We start from the raw sequence: 20,286 nt of genomic DNA, 5'->3' as shown, positions 1-20,286 counted from the left end.
TTCTTGTATCAACCTAAAAACCACTGTGAACTAACATCAAAATTGAAGCTATTTGTCTTTCTGGACGTGTCAATTGACCATTTCAGGCTTAATTTTGCTAAATACTCCGCTCCATTTCCGGCTTACAAAAAGCAGTAACCCGTAACATAATTGGATACTCATCCAAACATCCAATATTGGAAAGCATCCAATGGGTCCATCAATGGGCAACGTGGATCCCAGATCTCCGGGATTTACTAACCATACCCCGACCCGGGCCCAGCCTTGAACAAACCCGAATCGGCCCATTCGCTTATCACCTCTTGTTACAGTTTCAACTTTCCTTGAAGTTCACAATTTCATTACCTGATCCCCTGTTGGGTACCTCATACCAAAAGTTCCACTCCCTAAACTTAATCAATGGCAGAAGCAACTAAAAGGTGTATATAAATATTTTTTGTCATTTCCTTGCGTTTGCTTTTATTTCAGGTTACTCTTAATACTCCTTGTTTTATCAAGCATCGGACAAGAAACAAACAAATATATAAATTCACCTTATATTCTTATTCTATTTTGGCACACTATTTTCTATATTCAGGTATGCAGTTGTTACGGGAGCAAATAAGGGAATTGGGTATGAAACAGTGAGGCAACTAGCTTCAAATGGGATCATTGTGGTGTTAACAGCCAGAGATGAGAAGAGGGGTCTTGAAGCTGTTGAAAAACTTAAACACTCTGGCTTTGATAGTGTGATTTTTCATCAGCTTGATGTTGCTGACCCTGCTACTATTCACTCTCTAGCTGATTTTGTTCGAAGTCAATTTGGAAAGCTTGATATTTTGGTATGATTCAACTTCAGTTTCTTGATATTTTCTTTTAGTTTCACTTGGTGTGCTGTCATCTTCTTAATTTAGTTTCCACACAACATGATTGTATTAGAACATTTGACTCTAAATAATTAAACAGTTAGAGAGCAGAAGCATAGGACTTTGTGGAACTTCTGCAATTGTTACTAGTTCTAATGATAAAACTACAATGCTTATAGTTTTAGGAGATGACAAGCATCCCAGTACTGTGAAATGTGATATTAGAGAACAAACCCAGGTCTAAGTTATTATCCGCTTATTTTTCAGTGCTAAAATTTTGCTTCGAACCTGAGGTTACTGCACGAAAGGGATTTTCATGAATACCACATGAATCTATTAGTTTTCTCCGTCAGATGTAACTATTTTTGGTCAATATATAGCTGATTGCTGAGCAATATAATATTGGACTTCTTGGCAGGTAAACAATGCAGCAATCTTTGGAGTCAGTGTGGACGGTGATGCTTTGTCAGGTTTTGTTAAGGTACTTTTCCATAAGAGATTTCTCATTGCCTGAGTTTAAAACTAGATGCGATTACAGGGATGTTGAACAACATTGGTGCACAGATTTGTTATATCGCCTAAATCCATCGTTTTCAATTGGAGGCCTATTTGAAGGTTCAAACTACAGAGTGGATAACACTGTAAAAATATAAAGAATTAACTCACTATGGTTTGTCAAAGAGATCCAAGGTTACTATCTGACAAATACAATTCCATGGAATCAAGTTAAAAGACTTCCATCTACTCAGATATATGTTTGGAAGAGTTATGGGAACAGCGGCTCTGAGATCAAGATTTTTTTTCTCAATGATGCAGGATGGTGAGCCAATCAAATGGAATGAAATAGTAACTCCAACTTATGAGTTAGCTGAAAAATGCCTTCGGACTAACTATTATGGCTCCAAAAGAATGTGTGAAGTACTTATTCCCCTCCTCCAGTTATCAGATTTGCCAAGAATTGTCAATGTTTCCTCTAACATGGGAAAGTTAAAGGTAAAAAGTTTTTTCACAGCCTTTATTAGATAGAACTAGCTGACATTTGAGTGAGACAGCCCATTTGGGGCTCTAAATGTTGCTACAATTCCGTGTGGCGATAGCAGAAGATATTGTATTTTTTGTGTACCAAAACATGATCGAGGGTGTTGATGCGGAGATCTGCTCGCCCTTGGACCGACCAGATTCTGTCACCAACGTTTGTGTTATCAACTGTCACTCGAACCACTGGGGTTGGAATTGTTGATGCGGGATTCCGGTTCTCCTCGTTCTATGACTAGGATTTCTGCCCGATCAACTTCTTCACGACCAGAAGGTCTTCTCGTGAGGCTTCTTCTCCAGAGGTTCCTGCGCGCACAGACAAGTCAGAGTACGCCGGTTGTTTTCCCGGCGCAAACCTTCCGACGCTCAAGTCAGATATGAAGGTTCCGGGAACGCTCGCCACAGATCTTATGGCTTTTTCGTGGTTTTCTCTTCTTTTGAATTTCTTTTTTAATCTCAAAAATGCTAACCCTTTTACCTTCGTTGGCTACCTTTTTATAGGCTTCCCCTGAATCCCAGTCTTCCGCTTTTTTCGAGACGGTATGGGACTCTGACTGCTGCGTTATGGGCAAACGCGGGATCTTGCGTGTTACGCCACGGTTCTGGGGAAAGCGTGGCTGTCGTGGTTCTGTGAGATCTTGCGTGTTACGCCACGGTTCTGGGGAAAGCGTGGCTGTCGTGGTTCTGTGAGATCTTGTGTGTTACGCCACGGTTCTGGGAAAAGCGTGGCTGTCGTACCTAGATTCTCGGGCTGGGGAGCCCGTCTTGCCGACTGCCGTCGACCGGGTCTCCTCGCCTCTCGACCTCTAGCCGGAATGGCCTTATGCCTCTTACAGGAAATTGGCCTCGTGGATGACGTGCTCGTGGGTGAGCAGGATATTTCTGTTCCTGTTCCCCCGCGCACCAGGCTTTTACGGGACATACCGGTTCGCAGAACTCTGCCATCAGATATCCGCTTACCATGCCTGGTCTCGTCGACGTATTTCTCCTAAACACCGGTCCCCCAGTTTCTGGTGTTGGGTAATGTAGTGGACCAGCAGTAGAAACTCGTTAGTACTCGCTCGCGTGGGATCGGAAAAGGCTGCCAAGAGTCATGTCGCATTTAATTGCGGACGAGGTGACGTGGCAGAAATCCCCCCCTCCATTTGAATTTCGAACCGACGGTTACGAGACCCTCGGGATTCGGCACCGTTAAATGCTGGCAACCCAAGAGTCCGTCCTCATTAGGAAAACCAAATCCTCTCGAACGGCATATTCATCATTCACTCCGTCTCCGTCTCTGTCTCTCCGGCAAAGAAGTTCCGGCATAAAAGGCCTCAATCTCTGACTTTCACCGACTGAACCATTACTTCAGGTATTTCTTCTATCTCCTTGGTCTCGGATAGTTGTAGATAATTTCTCTTCTCTTCTGTTTGGGTAGTAGTTGGTGGTGTTGTGGTTAGAGCTTAGGGAATGTCGAAGGGTAAGGAGAAAGTCGTTGAGATTGATGACGACGAACTAAGTTTCTTGCCCGGTCTGCTCACTGATCCTGCTTTTGACCCCGGGATCCCCTTAGAACCCATCGGGTTTAGTGTCGGGATTAGTGCTAGGAGGATGTCCCCCCAAACAACCTCCACCAGCGGAAGCAATGGCGAGGAGGGATCTTCTGGCTCCGAGGACACCTTAAGTGAGAATGGGGAAGGTGACTCTGGTGAGGTGTCTCCATCTGGAACATCACGACCAGAAGAACGGGGTACAGTAGGAGGCAGAGCCTTGTCGCGCGATTATGCCATTGATTACATGACGTGCACGACCTCGTTTGATGAGCTCAATGACCTCCGGCTTAGGTATAGCATTCCTGGTGAGATACCTCTCAAGGTCCCAGGAAAGAAGGATGCTCCCAGCCGGCCTCCCAGGGGATACGTTACCCTGTTTCTAGAGAGCTTTAAGTACGGGCTGAGGTGTCCCTTGCAACCCTACTTTGCCCGGATACTTAACGGGCTAAATCTAGCTCCTGGTCAGCTGAATCCCAATGGGTGGAGAGTGCTCTCTGGTCTGTTCATCTTGTGGGACAGATGTTGCCAAAGCGAGCCCACGGTTGATGAGGTGAAGCACCTGTACCAGCTAAAGAGCAGCCCCAAAGATGCCGGCTGGTACTACTTCCAATCTAGCACCAAGAGCCGGAAACCCATAACCGATCTTCCGACCGGTGGTGGTGGGACTTGGAAGAGGAAATTCTTTTTTGCTGGGGGTCCTTGAGGTCAAGTTGCACAAATAGACGGGAAGGATTGTCGCGTCCCACCCCGTTTCACGGTCCCAGGTTGCCTGCTCGCTCTAGATGTCTTGCATCCATAATTGTTCTTGCTCTTTTTTTTTTTTTTTTTTTTTGCTTGTCTCTAACCGAGTGTCTGTTTGTGTTGTAGTTTCTTGGGGTGTCCACTTCTCGCTTGGACCTGACCAGCTCAAACGGGTCGAGGTTGTATTAGCCAATTCCTGCTCGAGTCGAGAACTGTTAACTACATACAACTTGCTCGAGTCTCGCTTGATACTTCCTGGCCATAGGATGGAGGACGCTGTGATTGGGGCTCTGACCCGAAAACGTTCCCGACCTCCAACCACGAAGAGGGACCAGAGTAAGGATGCCCCTACTGCAAAGCGGGCCAACATCGTGCAGCAGGTCCCACCCTTGAAGATTTTACCTTCTGCTCCTGTGAAAGTCGGGGAAGCTAGTGGAGCAGCCACAGATCCTGCTCCCTCTTCTCCTCCTGTCGGGCATCGATCTCGCTTACCTGACAGCCGAGCAGAACACCTGGTCCCTTACCTCAATGAGTTAACTAAACTCGTGAGCAAGAAGGACCTGGAGGACTTTGATGGCCTCACCTTGGGTGAGCTGGTGGGGGCCATGCAGCATAGCGCTTTCCACCTCAGCTGCATGACCACCTATTACAAGGCTAAGGTTGGCCGCTACGACCGGAAGATGAAGGAGGATATTCAATCGGCGACGACCAGAGCTGACGTTGCCGAGAAGAAAGCAGGGGAGCTGAATCTCGAGAATCTGAAGCTGATAGAGCAAGAATCACTTGCTCAAGCAAAAGCCATTTCCCTCGAGGAGGAGCTCACCAAGGTCAAGGGGGATCTGCAAAGGCAGAAGACTATGTATGAGGCTCAGCTCGAATCTCTCCGCGACTCCCACCGAGCTCAGGTCGAGAACTTGGAGAGGGAGGCTGACCACCAGTACGACCAGGGACTTCGGCATTCCTATCGTTGCATCATGGCCGTCCTTGTGAAGCAACACCCTGATCTGAAGATGGACGACCTTGCAGCTGGTGTTGCTCAACATATGGACGAGGAGGCGGCCAAGGAAGATGCCGATGGGGTAGAGCCGATCGTGGTCGAGGAGGAAGACTCTCCTCCTCGTGCAGTCCCTGCTGATGTTGGCGAGGCGAGCACCCCCCCGGACGCAACGGGTGATACCCCTCCTGTGCCTGTGGAGGTTCAGCCGACCGATGCTGCCGGGCTTACTGATCCACCATCTTCTTGATGTGTCTCTTGTATTGTAACGAACAATGTTCATGAAGATTATCCCCTCTGTTAGTTATTAACAAATTAATAAAACTGGTTTTTGATTACTTTCTTGTGTTGTAAGTGCGAATTAATTTTCGGTTGAGAATCTGCTTATCTTTGTCTGGACGAGCAGGTTCTGGCTTGGCTCATGGTTTTGCCACATGCCTTAGGGGATTCTTCAATGCCTGGGATTCGGCTCGCCTTCGCGCGGTCGAGCAGATCCCGGCACGCTTGGCTTCTGCCTCGCCCTAAAACAGGCTTTGAGACTTTGTCGAGCCTTTGCATGCCTTGGATTCTTCGAGGATTGGGATTCTGCTCGCCCTCTCGTGGCTGAGCAGATCCTGACATGCTTGGCTTCTGTCTCGCCATAAGACAGGCTTTGAGACTTGGTGAGCCTTTGCATGCCTTGGATAATTTCTTCAAAGCTTGGGATTCTGCTAGCCTTCTCGTGGCCGAGCAGATCCTGGCATGCTTGGCTTCTGTCTCGCCATAAGACAGGCTTTGAGACTTGGTGAGCCTTTGCATGCCTTGGATAATTTCTTCAAAGCTTGGGATTCTGCTAGCCTTCTCGTGGCCGAGCAGATCCTGGCATGCTTGGCTTCTGTCTCGCCATAAGACAGGCTTTGAGACTTGGTGAGCCTTTGCATGCCTTGGATAATTTCTTCAAAGCTTGGGATTCTGCTAGCCTTCTCGTGGCCGAGCAGATCCTGGCATGCTTGGCTTCTGTCTCGCCATAAGACAGGCTTTGAGACTTGATGAGCCTTTGCATGCCTTGGACAATTTCCTCGGTTTCAAGCGAAAGAAATTCCTCGACGTTCTATTAATGGCAGGATTCGGCTTACATGAAATTGTTTGGACATAAAGCGTGAAAGATAAACGATAATGAACATGAGCAAAAATAGTTTTCAAATGTCAATAAGTCTCACTGGAAGTATTTTCGGAGGTGTGCTGCGTTCCATGGGCGTTTCACCTCGTGGCCGTCCGTGCGAACCAGCTTGTAAGCTCCGTGTCCCGCTATCTGCTTGACTCTATATGGCCCTTCCCAATTCGGTCCCAGCACTCCTTGAGTCGAATCTTTGGTGCTCTGATTCACTCTTCTCAGCACCCAGTCTCCGACCCTGAATTGCCGTATGTTCACCTTCTGGTTATAATACCGAGCAACCCTCTGTTGGTAAATGACTGATCGCTCGGCCGCTTGCTCCCTCCTTTCCGTTAGCAGATCAAGATTCAAACATGTCTGCTCGTCGTTCTCCTGCTCATTGAAATGACCTGTCCGGTGTGTGGGCGTCCCTATCTCAGCCGGCACGACCGCTTCATGTCCGAAAGCCAAAGCGAACGGTGTCTCCCCAGTTGCGGTTTTGTGGGTTGTTCTGTATGCCCATAGCACACCTGACAGCTCGTCAACCCACGCACCCTTTTTTGCTCCAAGCCTGGTTTTCAAAAGCCTCTTGATGGTCTTGTTGGCTGCTTCTACTTGTCCATTCGATTGAGGGTGAGCAGGCGAGCAATGCTTCAGCTCTATCCCGAGGTTCTGGCAGAACTCCCTGAAGCTGTGATTATCGAACTGCCTGCCATTATCCGTTACCAAGGCATAAGGGATCCCGTATCGACAGACCAGGTTTCTCCACACGAAGTCTGTTGTTTTCTTCTCTGTGATCCTGCTAAGGGCTTCTACCTCTATCCACTTCATGAAGTAATCTATAGCAACTATTGCATGTGTTGCTGCTCCTCGTGCCTTTGGCAATGGGCCGATCAGATCAATTCCCCATTGAGCAAATGGCCAGGGGGAGGTCATGGAGGTGAGCTTCTCTGGTGGCTGGTTAGAGAAATTTGCAAAACTCTGGCAGCTTACACAACTCCTGGTCTTCTCTTGCGCATCCTGGTGCATTGTCGGCCAGAAATATCCTTGCCTTAGAACCTTGTGGGCCAGGGACCTCCCGCCAGAATGATTTCCGCAAATTCCTTCATGTACTTCTCTCAGTACGTAATTCGCGTCGTCCTCATCCAAACACCGAAGGAACGGTAGTGTATATCCTCGCCGATACAGTACCCCATCAATCATCGTGTATCTTGAGGCCTGGGCTCTAATCTTGCGAGCTCGCAGCTTATCTGGTGGTAATACCCCGTCTCTAAGGTATGAGACTATCGGGTCCCTCCAAGAGCATTTTTGTTCTATCCGCAACACCCCCAAGTTCCGATCGATACTTGGGCTGGACTTCACCTCTAGAGGGACTGACTTTGGCATTTTTGGGTCGGCTACTGCTGCCATCCTAGCCAAAATGTCTGCTCGACTATTCTACTCCCTGGGGATTTGTATCACCTCCACTGCTTCGAACTTCCCCATCATCTGCCTGACTATCTTCAGGTACTGCTCCATCTTCTCCTCTCTTGGTTGGAATCTTTCACTGACATGATTCGCAACCAGCTGGGAATCAGTTCTGATCTTAACTCTGTCTGCTTTCACGGCCTTAGCCAATTCCAAACCTGCTATCAAGGCTTCATACTCTGCCTGGTTATTCGTGGCTGCAAATTCCAACTTTACAGCATAAGAAACCTCCTCCCCCTCTGGGCCTTCCAAGACAATCCCTGCTCCTGAACCCCGCTCCCCTGATGACCCATCCACAGACACCTGCCATACTTGAGTTTCATAATTGCCTATTACCGCATCTTGTTGATCTAAGCGTACTTCGGGCTCTGTGAATTCAGCTATGAAATCGGCCATTGCCTGGGCTTTTATCGCAGCGCGGGGTTTATATTCTATGTCGAACTCGCTCAGCTCTACAGCCCACTTGACGAGCCGACCAGAGGCATCTGGCTTGTGCAGAGTTTGACGCAATGGCTGGTTTGTTATTACCGAGACCGGGAATGCTTGAAAATATGGCCTCAACTTCCGAGCAGCAACCACAAGGGCAAGTGCCTATTTCTCCAACGGCGGGTATCTGGTTTCAGCGTCGAGCAGGGCCTTGCTGGTGTAGTATATCGGATACTGAACTCCTTCTTCCTCTCTCACCAGAACAGAACTGGCGGCCCGATCCGATGTCGCCAAATACAGATATAACTTGTCCCCATCCCTTGGTATGGACAGCAGCGGAGCTTGCTGCAAGTATTGCTTCAAGTTCCGGAAGGCTTCCTCGCATTCTGGGGTCCATTCTGTTTTCTTTCCCCTCCTTATCATTTGAAAGAATGGCTGACACTTATCTGTAGCCTTGGAGATGAATCTGCTCAACGCCGCCAACCTCCCCGTGAGGCTCTGCATCTCCTTCAGGTTACGAGGAGACGTCATTTGCACAATCGCCTGGATTTTCTTGGGATTTGCTTCAATCCCCCTATGGCTCACCATGAATCTAAGGAATTTCCCTGACTCGACCCCAAAAGCACACTTCTCCGGGTTGAGCTTCATCTTATACTTTCTCAAAAGCTCGAATGTCTCCTCGAGGTGTCTGACATGTTCCTTCGGGATTTTGGACTTGGTGATCATGTCATCCACGTCCACCTCCATGGTTTTCCCAATCAACGGCTTAAAGACTTTGTTCACCAGCCTTTGATAGGTGGCCCCAGTATTTTTGAGACCGAATGGCATTACCCTGTAACAGAACAAACCTTGGTTAGTGATGAAGGCCGTACTCTCCTCATCCTACTCGTACATGGGGATCTGGTTGTATCCCGAGAATGCGTCCATGAAGCTAAGCAGACCATGTCCAGCCGTTGAATCTACTAGCTGATCGATCTTTGGTAAAGGGAAGCTGTCTTTTGGGCACGCCTTATTGAGGTCTGTGAAATCCACACACATCCTCCACTTGCCGTTTGCCTTCTTTACCAACACCACATTCGATATCCACTCAGGGTAATTGACTTCCCGAATGAACCCTGCTCTCAAGAGCTTCTCCACCTCGCCATTTATAGCCTCATACCTCTCCTGGTTGAAGCACCTCCTCTTCTGCCTTACTGCCCGAGCACCTTTCTTTATTGCCAGCTTATGACATGCTACCTCAGGGTCAATCCCTGGCATGTCTTCATGTGTCCAAGCAAACACATCAGCATGAGCCTCTAAGCATTTCACCAACTCCTGCTTTTGCTTTCCCTTGAGTCTCGACCCGATTCTGATCGTCTTTCCCGGGTTCTCTGGTCCCAGGCTTACTGTTTCCAGATCCTCTACAGGTTCTTGTCTGCCCTTCTTATTTTCCACTCGGGTATCGAGGGATGTTATCTGCATTGCTTCCCTTGCTGCCGAGGAGTAGCAGCTTCTTGCGATCCTCTGGTCTCCTCGTACCACTCCTACTACCCCATTCACCCGGTACTTCAGAGCCAGATAATGGTTGGACAACACCGCTTTACTCATCCTTAAAAATGGCCGACCTAGGATCATCTGGTAAGGACTTTCTTCATCCACTACGACAAAGTCCAGTATCATTGTTCTTTCTGTCGGGGAGCTCCCAATTGTGATAGGCAGCTCGACCACGCCCAGAGGGACCAGCTTCCCTCCTCTGAACCCCTTCAAGGAGGTATTGGTGTATTCCAACTTCCGGTCGGCTATTCCCATCTCTTCCAGGGTTGACTTAAATAACACATCAACTGAGCTCCCCGTATCAATCAGTATCCGATCAAACTCCTTGCTAGCGACAGTAGCCTTGATGACTAGAGCATCCTCGTGGGGGTATAGAATCCCTTCCTCATCCTCATCCGTCAACATGATCGGCACTTGCCTGACTCTTGCTCGTTTGGCTGCTGGGGTGCTGAAGAGTATCTCTTTACTGGTCATGGCGTACCTAGCATAATTTTTTCTCGATCTGTTGGAATCTCCGGCCAATGTCGGGCCCCCAGTTATCATCCTTACTGCGGGCTGCTCGCGTCTCAAGTTTCTACCACTCTGCTCCCCTTCACCTGTTGTGGCCTCCATCGGGAAGGTCCCATCTATAAACTCGTCCAGGTACCGATTTCTCACCAAATCTTCGACCTGGGTCTTGAGATCTCTACACTCTGCTGTGGTATGGCCATGAGTGCCATGGAACTTACAATAACGTCCTCTATCCCTCATGTTGGGTAGCTTTGTTATTGGTGTAGGGGGGTGCAGCAGCCCTCGATCCTTTATGGCCTCGTACACCTCATCCAGGGACATCTTCAAGGAAGTGTACCGCCCATAGTCCGGGTTCTGGTCGATCAGGTGCACTGTTCTTTCTTTGTTTGCCCCGCTCTGAGTGGGGGGCGGTGGAAGTACTTCTGGTCTACTCGCTCTGCTATCGTGGGGAAGACCACCAGATGCTGACTCATGCCTTCTCCAAGGCTCCCTAGCTGGGGAACGAGGAGGTTGCGCCCTGCTGCGCTGATACTGTGGTGGCCTCTGATGAGGCTGGTAAGCAGTCACCCGACCTCCTGCTCCACCACCGGAGGCCTGGTGGTCCCTCCTCCTGATCGGCCCATTCCCCGGTAATGCTTTCTTCTCTTTCCTCCCCAACCCTTCTAACTGGTCTGTCTTAATCCGTGCAGTCTTCTCCTCTTCAATCTCGATGTCTCTCTTAGCCTGTTCGTATGCGGCTGCATACGTTTGAATCGCTGGGCTTCTCAGATTGTACCACAGCCTTCCTATCTTCACCCATTCCTTCAATCCCCTTAACGCCTGAGGGTGGTTGAAGGCCCCCAAGTCGAGGACAGCCCGATGAAACCTCTTGATGAATTCCCGAAGGGTTTCTTGCTCCCCCTGTTTCATGCTTTTCAGCTCCATCATGTCATCTTCCGGTGCCATTGCCCCACTAAACTGCTCCGCGAATTCCTGGCACATCTGCTCGAAGGTTTTAATGCTGCCCCGAGGAAGTTTCCTGTACCATTCTCGTGCACGTCCCTCAAGGGAGAGTGGGAACACCCTGCACCTTTGGGATCGAGATAATCCTTGTACCCCGGTTATGTCGTTGAAACGCTCTATGTGCACCAGCGGATCAGTTCTTCCCGAGTATCTGAGGTCTGGGAGGCGGAAATCTCTCGGAATAACTGCCCTCATGATCTCTGCTGCGAGCGGTGATTCTCCGTCCAGCATTATCCTCCAACCAGGGGCTCTGTTCCTTCCTTGCATGTCGTTAATTATCTGCGCTAGTCTGCACACTTCCTCCTCCAGCTGCACTGCACGACCAGGGTCACGTGCTGCAACTTGATCCCGCTCTTGCTTTACATCATGCACGTGTTGCCTCAACTCTGTTTCCTCTGCATTCACCACCCCGTCGTCCTCGTCACTAGTCTGTCTTGCCGGGGACTGCTCTCGTTCTCTACGAAATTCTCCCCGCAGAGGTACGTTACCCCTCTCACCACCGAATCTCCCGGTGGTTTGACTTCTCCCCGCACTATCGGGACCTGGTGCCACTCCACCGCCTCTCACCCTTCCCTCTTGGGTTACCCCTCGCTCGCTCCGCAGCTCATGCAGGATGGTTGTCAAGGTTTCCATCTGCTTTTCCATCCGTTCCATCCGGTCGAACATGACTTTTTCCCGTGCCTCACTGACTATCTCCCTCAGCGTCACGGAATCGTTAAGCCTCCTATCACCCCCTTGTGCACTACTTCCTCATGTCTCCATTGCTTTTCACTTGCTTCACCCCTCTCCTTGCTATCAACAGAAGCTTTTTGCTCTGTTCCCCACAGACGGCGCCAAAATGTTGATGCGGAGATCTGCTCGCCCTTGGACCGACCAGATTCTGTCACCAACGTTTGTGTTATCAACTGTCACTCGAACCACTGGGGTTGGAATTGTTGATGCGGGATTCCGGTTCTCCTCGTTCTATGACCAGGATTTCTGCCCGATCAACTTCTTCACGACCAGAAGGTCTTCTCGTAAGGCTTCTTCTCCAGAGGTTCCTGCGCGCACAGACAAGTCAGAGTACGCCGGTTGTTTTCCCGGCGCAAACCCTCCGACGCTCAAGTCAGATATGAAGGTTCCGGGAACGCTCGCCACAGATTTTATGGCTTTTTCGTGGTTTTCTCTTCTTTTGAATTTCTTTTTTAATCTAAAAAATGCTAACCCTTTTACCTTCGTTGGCTACCTTTTTATAGGCTTCCCCTGAATCCCAGTCTTCCGCTTTTTTCGAGACGGTATGGGACTCTGACTGCTGCGTTATGGGCAAACGCGGGATCTTGCGTGTTACGCCACGGTTCTGGGGAAAGCGTGGCTGTCGTGGTTCTGTGAGATATTGCGTGTTACGCCACGGTTCTGGGGAAAGCGTGGCTGTCGTGGTTCTGTGAGATCTTGCGTGTTACGCCACGGTTCTGGGAAAAGCGTGGCTGTCGTACCTAGATTCTCGGGCTGGGGAGCCCGTCTTGCCGACTGCCGTCGACCGGGTCTCCTCGCCTCTCGACCTCTAGCCGGAATGGCCTTATGCCTCTTACAGGAAATTGGCCTCGTGGATGACGTGCTCGTGGGTGAGCAGGATATTTCTGTTCCTGTTCCCCCGCGCACCAGGCTTTTACGGGACATACCGGTTCGCAGAACTCTGCCATCAGATATCCGCTTACTATGCCTGGTCTCGTCGACGTATTTCTCCTAAACAGAGGGTCACATGCTAACACTCCATTTTATTGTAATTACTTTCTGGAATCAAGTTAAAAAAACTTCTGGTTTTTATTGTTGTGTCTCAGACTGTCTCAAATGAATGGGCCAAAGGAGTGTTTAGTGATGTCGAGAACCTTACAGAAGAAAGAGTTGATGAGGTTTTGAGCCAGTATCTAAATGATTACAAAGAGGGTTCACTGGAAACTAAAGGATGGCCTGCTAAAGCGGCTGCTTACATACTATCTAAAGCAGCAATAAATGCCTACACAAGGATCCTGGCCAAGAAGTACCCAAATTTTTGCATCAATTGTGTTTGCCCTGGTTATGTCAAAACAGATATGACCTACAACACTGGCAAATTAACTGCTGAAGAAGGTGCTGAAACTCCTGTGTGGTTAGCCCTGCTGCCCAAGGGTGGTCCTTCTGGTCTATTTTTTTCACAGAAAGAAGAGACCTCTTTTGATTGAAAACGATACATGTCTCTCCATTTATGAAATTGAATGCTGTTTTTCCGTATGTAATAGGACTATCAAGTAGCATCTTTTTGTTTGCTAAATGCCACTGTTGTATAATATATTAATGACTTTTTGAACAAGTTTTGTCAGAGGGATTGCCTGACAAAGAAGGCTGGCCTACGCATCAATCTGCCCACATTGTGTCAAACTCAAAAGCAGCTTTGAATGCCTAAACAAGGATTACGGCCAGACACACAAGTTACAACGACCCAGTTTTCTTGATGAATTGTGTTTAGTGAAAACTGATATAACTTGCGTTGCTGGCCTCGTAGCTGCTGCAGAAGAGGTCAAATGTCCTGTTAAATTAGCTCACTCTTTGAATATGAAAACCAGCCAGCTTAAAGAAAGGATAAGAATGCGGAGATTAAACAAGATAAAGGATGGCGGGTCCTATCTAACGCCTCATGGAGTCACGGAGGACAGTCTGGACTTTTTATGATTATTATTTTTTCTGGTCGAAATGAAATGTCCTGCTTTTGAATGTCTTTTTTGATCTTTTGTTCTGTACTGAACCCTCAAAAGAACAGCAAATGATTTTTTTAGAGAATAATAATTTTTTTAAGAAATGGAAGACCAGTCCACGGAATTGTATTTATCAGGTGTACAGAGATTGGAAATCAAGACCGATATGCTCACACCATTTAGGACCACATATAACTATAAAAGAAGTTATTGTAGCTTAACAACACACACTCGTCTTGCTCAAACGCAAGTGCAGACCACACACACACACACTCGTCTCACTGGACCACAACACTCACGCAAGAATCTCATTTTCCATTGGAAATTTGTGGTGCATTGCATGCCACGCCATTTGATTAATTTTTCCACGTACTGCTTAGCCGCCTTGTTAACAGCCGCACGAGTTTACGTTCTTTTTTTGTCTTCAAGTAACTGAGATATTAATATCAAATTGGCAACTTTCTTCGTTTTAGAACACGTGGCAAGGTGCAATTTGTTACCTGACTTTCCTTTGAGTTCGCACTTCCAATATGTGATGTCTAGGACTCTCGGTTGTGCTCCACACTTCGTCCTCAATGGCAGAAACAGCTAAGAGGTAATATCTTAATTTTAAGCCCCGCACCTCATAAAGCACCATAAGTAATAAAGCATCATAACAATCAATAAATAAACTCACCATACACTCTTATTCCATCTTGGCACACTATATTCTATATTCAGGTATGCAGTTGTTACAGGAGCAAATAAGGGAATTGGGTATGAAGTAGTGAGGCAATTGGCTTTAAATGGGGTCATTACGGTACTAACAGCCAGAGATGAGAAGGGGGGTCTTGAAGCTGTTGAAAAACTCAAACACTCTGGCTTTGATAATGTGATCTTTCATCAGCTTGATGTTGCAGACCCTGCTGCTATTCACTCTGTAGCTGATTTCATTCGAAGTCATTTTGGAAAGCTTGATATTTTGGTATGATTGAGAATCAGTTTTTTCTGTTGACGCAACTAGTTTGGCCGATAATACAACTGAGTGATAATTAGTTGGATTTCTTGGCAGGTAAATAATGCAGGGATTACTGGAATCAGTTCGGATGCTGATACTTTGTCAGGTTTTATTGAGGTACTTTTGAATAAGAGCTTTTTTTCATTGCCGTAATCTGAGGCAGCTGAGTTTAAAACTAGATGGGATTACTAAAAAGTGAACAACATGGGCGCCAGTCTGGCTCAAAATTTACCAAATATAAGACCCTTTCCTTCTATCTAATCAACTATAGGTTAGGAAGATTTATTATATTACAGATGAACCACGGCACAACGATCTTTTTTTTTTTTAATTTTATTGTGGCCTCAATGATGCAGGAAGGTGTTGCAAGAGGAAAAATGACTCAAACTTATGAGTCAGCTGAAAAGTGCCTGCAAACAAACTACTTGGGGGCCAAAAGAATGTGTGAAGCACTCATTCCTCTCCTCCAGTTATCCGATTCAGCAAGAATTGTTAATGTATCCTCTTCCTTGGGAAAGTTGATGGTAAAACAGTTTTACAGCCCTTTATAAAATTGAACTAGTTGACATTCAGGTAGTAATTAAGCCCAATTTGGCCGCTAAATTTTGCTTCCACTGCATCTGATATTCCCTTATAATTACCTGTAGATCGATATTGGAGTACTCCTTGTCTCAAATTTTAATTATGATTAAGTTCATTGGAATCATGAAGGTTGAAATTTCTGTTTCTCATCATTTTCTTTCAGTATGTAACACATGAATGGGCCAAAGGAGTGTTTAGTGATGCTGAGAACCTCACAGAAGAAAGAGTGGATGAGGTATTGAGCCAGTATCTAAATGATTACAAAGAGGGTTCACCGGAAACTAAAGGATGGCCTGCTAATGCAGCTGCTTACATACTATCAAAAGCAGCTATGAATGCCTACACAAGGATCCTGGCCAAGAAGTACCCAAATTTTTGCATCAATTGTGTTTGCCCTGGCTATGTTAAAACAGAAATGACCTACAACGCTGGTAGATTAACTGTAGAAGAAGGTGCCGAATCTCCAGTTTGGTTGGCTCTGCTGCACAAGGGCGGTCCTTCTGGTCTATTCTTTTCACGGAAAGAAGAGACCCTTTTTTGATTGAAAATGATTCATCGATCACTGCATACCGATGTTGAATTTACATATCTTTTGATGTTGAATTTGAATAAGTGAAATATCATCTTATGCAATTGAACCCTTTGTTAAAAGTAATAGATGAATGGACTCATCCAAATACTTGAGTGCAGCTTCCTTCCTTGCCATTATTTTTAAACAAAGGTGTAATTAATTGTCTTCGAAGAAAACGAAAGCAACATAATTATTCATGATCTCACCACGTGAAACGATGTGAACAAAAATATCAGAATAATATTATTTTACTTTCCTGGAGATCCATGATGGAGATTGCGCAATACATATACATCTGAAGGGAGTATTCTTCTAGCCATGAAAAGGAGCAACCAAGTACATTATTCGATGGGAGAAGCAACAACCAAGTACATTATTCCCCCTTCCTCTTCTTCTTTCATTTTTTGTTTTTACTTCCTTTCGGACTCTCTCTCTCTGTTTTTTTTTTTTTTTCAATATGAAATTTCTCAGCAGGCATGCAGTTGTTACAGGAGCAAACAAGGGAATTGGGTTTGAAATTGTGAGGCAATTAGCTTCCATGGAGTCACTGTGGCCTTAACTGCTAGAGATGAGAAGAGGGGTCTTGCAGCTGTTGAAAAACTCAAAAACTCTGGCTGTGACAATGTGATCTTTCATCTGCTTGATGTGACAGACCCCGCTAGCGTTGACTCTCTAGTTCATTTCGTCAGTAGTCAGTTTGGGAAGCTTGATATTCTGGTATGATTTATCCAATATCAGTTTCTTGAAATGTTCGCATAACACCATAAATCTTGAAAATGTTCTTATGGACTCATTTAGTAGGCAGATTGTGGATTGTAGAGTATCCAGAGCATCACAATTGTAGAATCGATTCTGATGATCAAATTAAGATGCTGTCGCATAAGTATTACGGTCTTGTTTAGATTGAAATCAAGTGGATTCCAGGGCTCAATAAGGTTGGCAAATAGTATCAACTGATTGAGTTAGTTTTGTGGGTCAATGACGAGTCTCCAAACTATAACAAGTGATATTAGGGCAATCCGGAACGCATTTCTCCTGAATTCTACAAGAATATGTTAGTTTTCCTGGTCAAATAACTTCTTTTCGGTCTATATGTAAACTGATTTATTATAAATGTTGGACTTCTTGGCAGGTAAACAATGCAGGGATTGGTGGATTCAACATGGAAGGTGATAATTTTGTAGGAATTGTTGAGGTACTTTCGTACATGCAATTTATTATTATTATTTTTTTTTACCCCCATTGCTTTGAATTGAGGGATGAATTAAGATTAGGAATTAGATACCGCTTTAGGCAAAATAGATAGCAATCTGGTGATTCCATCTAAAGGCCTAGCGTGTTTGTAACTGTTGTGTTGCAGCGTAGTATTTGAAAGTAAAACGGCTAGAGTGTATAGTAAACACTTTCAAATCAATCTGATTTTTACCTTATATTTGTTTACTGAACATCTATTTAATATTTTTAGAAAGTGGAATAGCTTTTACTTAACTACTATTGTTTATCATAAAATCACTTTTCCTCAAATCGTAAAATTTGAAATAACCGATGATTAAAAGTCACAGCACCTCAAATCGTAGATAGATGATAATTTCATCTCTATCAATCGAGAGCTGAATGGAGGTTCAAACATCAAAGTGAACAACATTGTGAAGATCCATAGAATTTACTTACAGTATTGTTTGCTTTTTGTGTTGGCTAGAATAAGAGCTCATTGCATGTAATACCTGTCCCTTTCATCTCATGACTATATCAAGTTTTATTTTGATTATACAGGGTGGTTTGCCGGACAACTGGTATAAAATGTTAACTCAAACTTATGAGTTAGCTGAAAAGTGCATTCAAACAAACTACTATGGTAACAAAAGAATGTGTGAAGCACTTATTCCCCTCCTCCAGTTATCAGATTCACCCAGAATTGTTAATGCTTCCTCTTCCATGGGAAAGTTAAAGGTAAAACACACTTCTAAAAGCCCTTTTTCCGGGAATAATTATCTAGTTAATTGTGGATGATAAGTGCTGCTTTATTTTGAAATTCATCTGAATTGAACTGGAAGCGAGTTTAAGCGGGAACCTAACTTGCACCCTGACTAAAATATTAACCATTTTCCCTGTCTCAATTTTTCATGTTGATTAAAATTTAATTTCCCGGTTCTCATCTCATCATCTTGTTTCAGAATATAACAAATGAATGGGCCAAAGGAGTGTTGAGTGATTGGATGAGGTGCCGAAGGAGTATCTAAATGATTTTACACCTGAAACCCAAGACGCCGCTTACGTAATATCAAAAGCAGCAACTAATGCCTACACAAGGATCCTGGCGAAAAAATTCACAAAAATTTGCATCAATAGTATTTGCCCTGGCTATGTCAAAACAGATTTAAACCACAACAACGGCGTATTAACCGTTGAAGAAGGTGCTGAAAGTCTAGTGTGGTTAGTTCTGCTGCCCAAAGGAGGTCCTTCAAAATGTGTATTCTTGATTGAAAACGACACATCTCTCTCTCTCTATTTATGAAAATGATTTTGATTTGCTGTTTTATCGTAATGTATCCAATAAAAGACTAAATGCCAAGCATTGTTTGTTTATGAATGCTCCTTTGAGACATTTGACAGACAATGTTGCTCCGACAAATAAATAAAGCTTTACGTTTTTGTTTTACTTATTCATTTGTTATATCGATGCTTTGGCCTTATCCCACATTGTCATATTTGATGCATTCTAAACTATCCTGTGAACAATAAATTTTTAAAAATTGATTGTTTACTTTCACTTTCTTTCAAAAACTAAAATTAATCCTCAATAAATTTAATTTATTATCTTTATTTTGTTTTACAAACTTTACACTCATGCAGACATTTCACCCAAATTTAATATTTATTGAATTGAAAAAATCAAAAATAAAAATTGAAAGAAGAGAACATCATTCTAAAATTGTAGTATTACAGTATTACCTATAAGAAGACATTCAATTTTTTTTTTTTAACAATATACACTACTCTCAATAAACATGAAGTAAACTTTCTTTGAAAGGAGAAATCTGTTGGTAAATTATGAGAATATGGAGGCAAAGAACAATGAAATTTCTTAGGATTTGAGACGTGTTTACACACTTTCCTTTAAGGTTTTATTTGCCCTCACCAATCTTGGTTTGCTATTGAGTTTTAATGGCAAATTACCCCTAAGATATATCAAATCCTGAATACAATCTTTAGCAAATAAGATTGTATTTCCAGAACAAGCATGAAATCTTCAAAATCTGATTTCTAATCTTATTGTATGTCTTTCTTTTTATGAATAAGATGTTTATTTGAAAGAATACAACCATTAGAAATGGTACTTCTTCGAAAAAACTCTTTTGGTTTGAAAATGCATCAATTTACAATTGAAATCTTTTCAATCTTGCTAACCGTTTTCCAATTGACAACTTTCTGGAAATAAACGGTTAGCCGTTTTCTCAATAAACGGTGAGCCGTTTATTCTAGGACATAAAACATGCTCTCTGGACTTAAACGGTAAGCCGTTTTCACCATAAACGGTGAGCCGTTTATTCCAGAACAAAAAACATGCTCTCTGGACTTAAACGGTTAGCCGTTTTCTCAATAAACGGCAACCCGTTTTCGTCCAGAATATCAAACCAAACAAACTTGAAAGATGTTACAATCTCTCTTACAATCCCCACTAGATTGTAATATTTTTCAGATTTATTAATGATAAACTTATACATACAAAAGGTATCTTTCGATTTTAACCTTTAATTAGTGAGTGTATTTCAAAGCATTTACAAGACAATAGTGTGCTAAGCATTAAACTTTGTCTCTTAAGTAAATACCGGAGATACATCACATATAAGCTATCCCAGATTTCAAAGTTGTGTTCCAATAGTTAGCACTATTCCGGCCTTGTGCTCTATCTTAGATTCATGAACATTTACAAGATTAAACCATGACCTTGTTAGAAACGGCACCATTTCTTATGTTCACTTAGGTGAAGTTTCAAATCATGTCTTTAGCTACTAAAAGACTTGAACTTCATTAAGAGTAAATACTCAACCTCAACCTCGTAGCTATTTGCACCGAATATCTCGAATGGGATTATTTATTACTCAGTGTCAAACCAGTCACATAACAACAACTTGTTATTACCCATTTAAATATGGAGTAGCGGTATAACTACTACATAGTTGGGTTACCGTCGTTGGTGACTTTAT

At 44.6% G+C, this 20,286-nt stretch overlaps 2 protein-coding genes and 1 pseudogene across 2 annotated transcripts; all 3 read left to right on the top strand.

The window, feature by feature from the left end:
• The first annotated feature begins 214 nt into the window (after positions 1 to 214).
• LOC18045958 ((+)-neomenthol dehydrogenase) lies at positions 215 to 13,978 on the top strand. The gene is made up of 5 exons (XM_006445042.2): positions 215 to 419; positions 578 to 821; positions 1,264 to 1,326; positions 1,662 to 1,838; positions 13,038 to 13,978. Exons 1-5 carry the CDS (start codon positions 400 to 402, stop codon positions 13,416 to 13,418), a joined length of 885 nt encoding a protein of 294 aa, XP_006445105.2. The 5' UTR covers positions 215 to 399; the 3' UTR covers positions 13,419 to 13,978.
• Positions 13,979 to 14,414: 436 nt separating this feature from the next.
• LOC18045957 ((+)-neomenthol dehydrogenase) lies at positions 14,415 to 16,164 on the top strand. The gene is made up of 5 exons (XM_006445041.2): positions 14,415 to 14,523; positions 14,649 to 14,892; positions 14,980 to 15,042; positions 15,282 to 15,449; positions 15,671 to 16,164. The coding sequence occupies exons 1-5, from the start codon at positions 14,504 to 14,506 to the stop codon at positions 16,046 to 16,048; spliced, it is 873 nt and encodes a 290-aa protein (XP_006445104.2). The 5' UTR covers positions 14,415 to 14,503; the 3' UTR covers positions 16,049 to 16,164.
• A 129-nt stretch (positions 16,165 to 16,293) lies between these two features.
• On the top strand, positions 16,294 to 18,741 carry LOC18045956 (annotated as a pseudogene).
• The last annotated feature ends 1,545 nt before the right edge of the window (positions 18,742 to 20,286 follow it).

The sequence above is a fragment of the Citrus clementina genome, unplaced genomic scaffold, assembly GCF_000493195.1.
Source record: "Citrus clementina cultivar Clemenules unplaced genomic scaffold, Citrus_clementina_v1.0 scaffold_3, whole genome shotgun sequence".
Lineage (NCBI taxonomy): Eukaryota > Viridiplantae > Streptophyta > Magnoliopsida > Sapindales > Rutaceae > Citrus > Citrus x clementina.
Note: the sequence above shows the minus strand (reverse complement) of the source record. Positions and strands in the feature narration are given on the sequence as shown.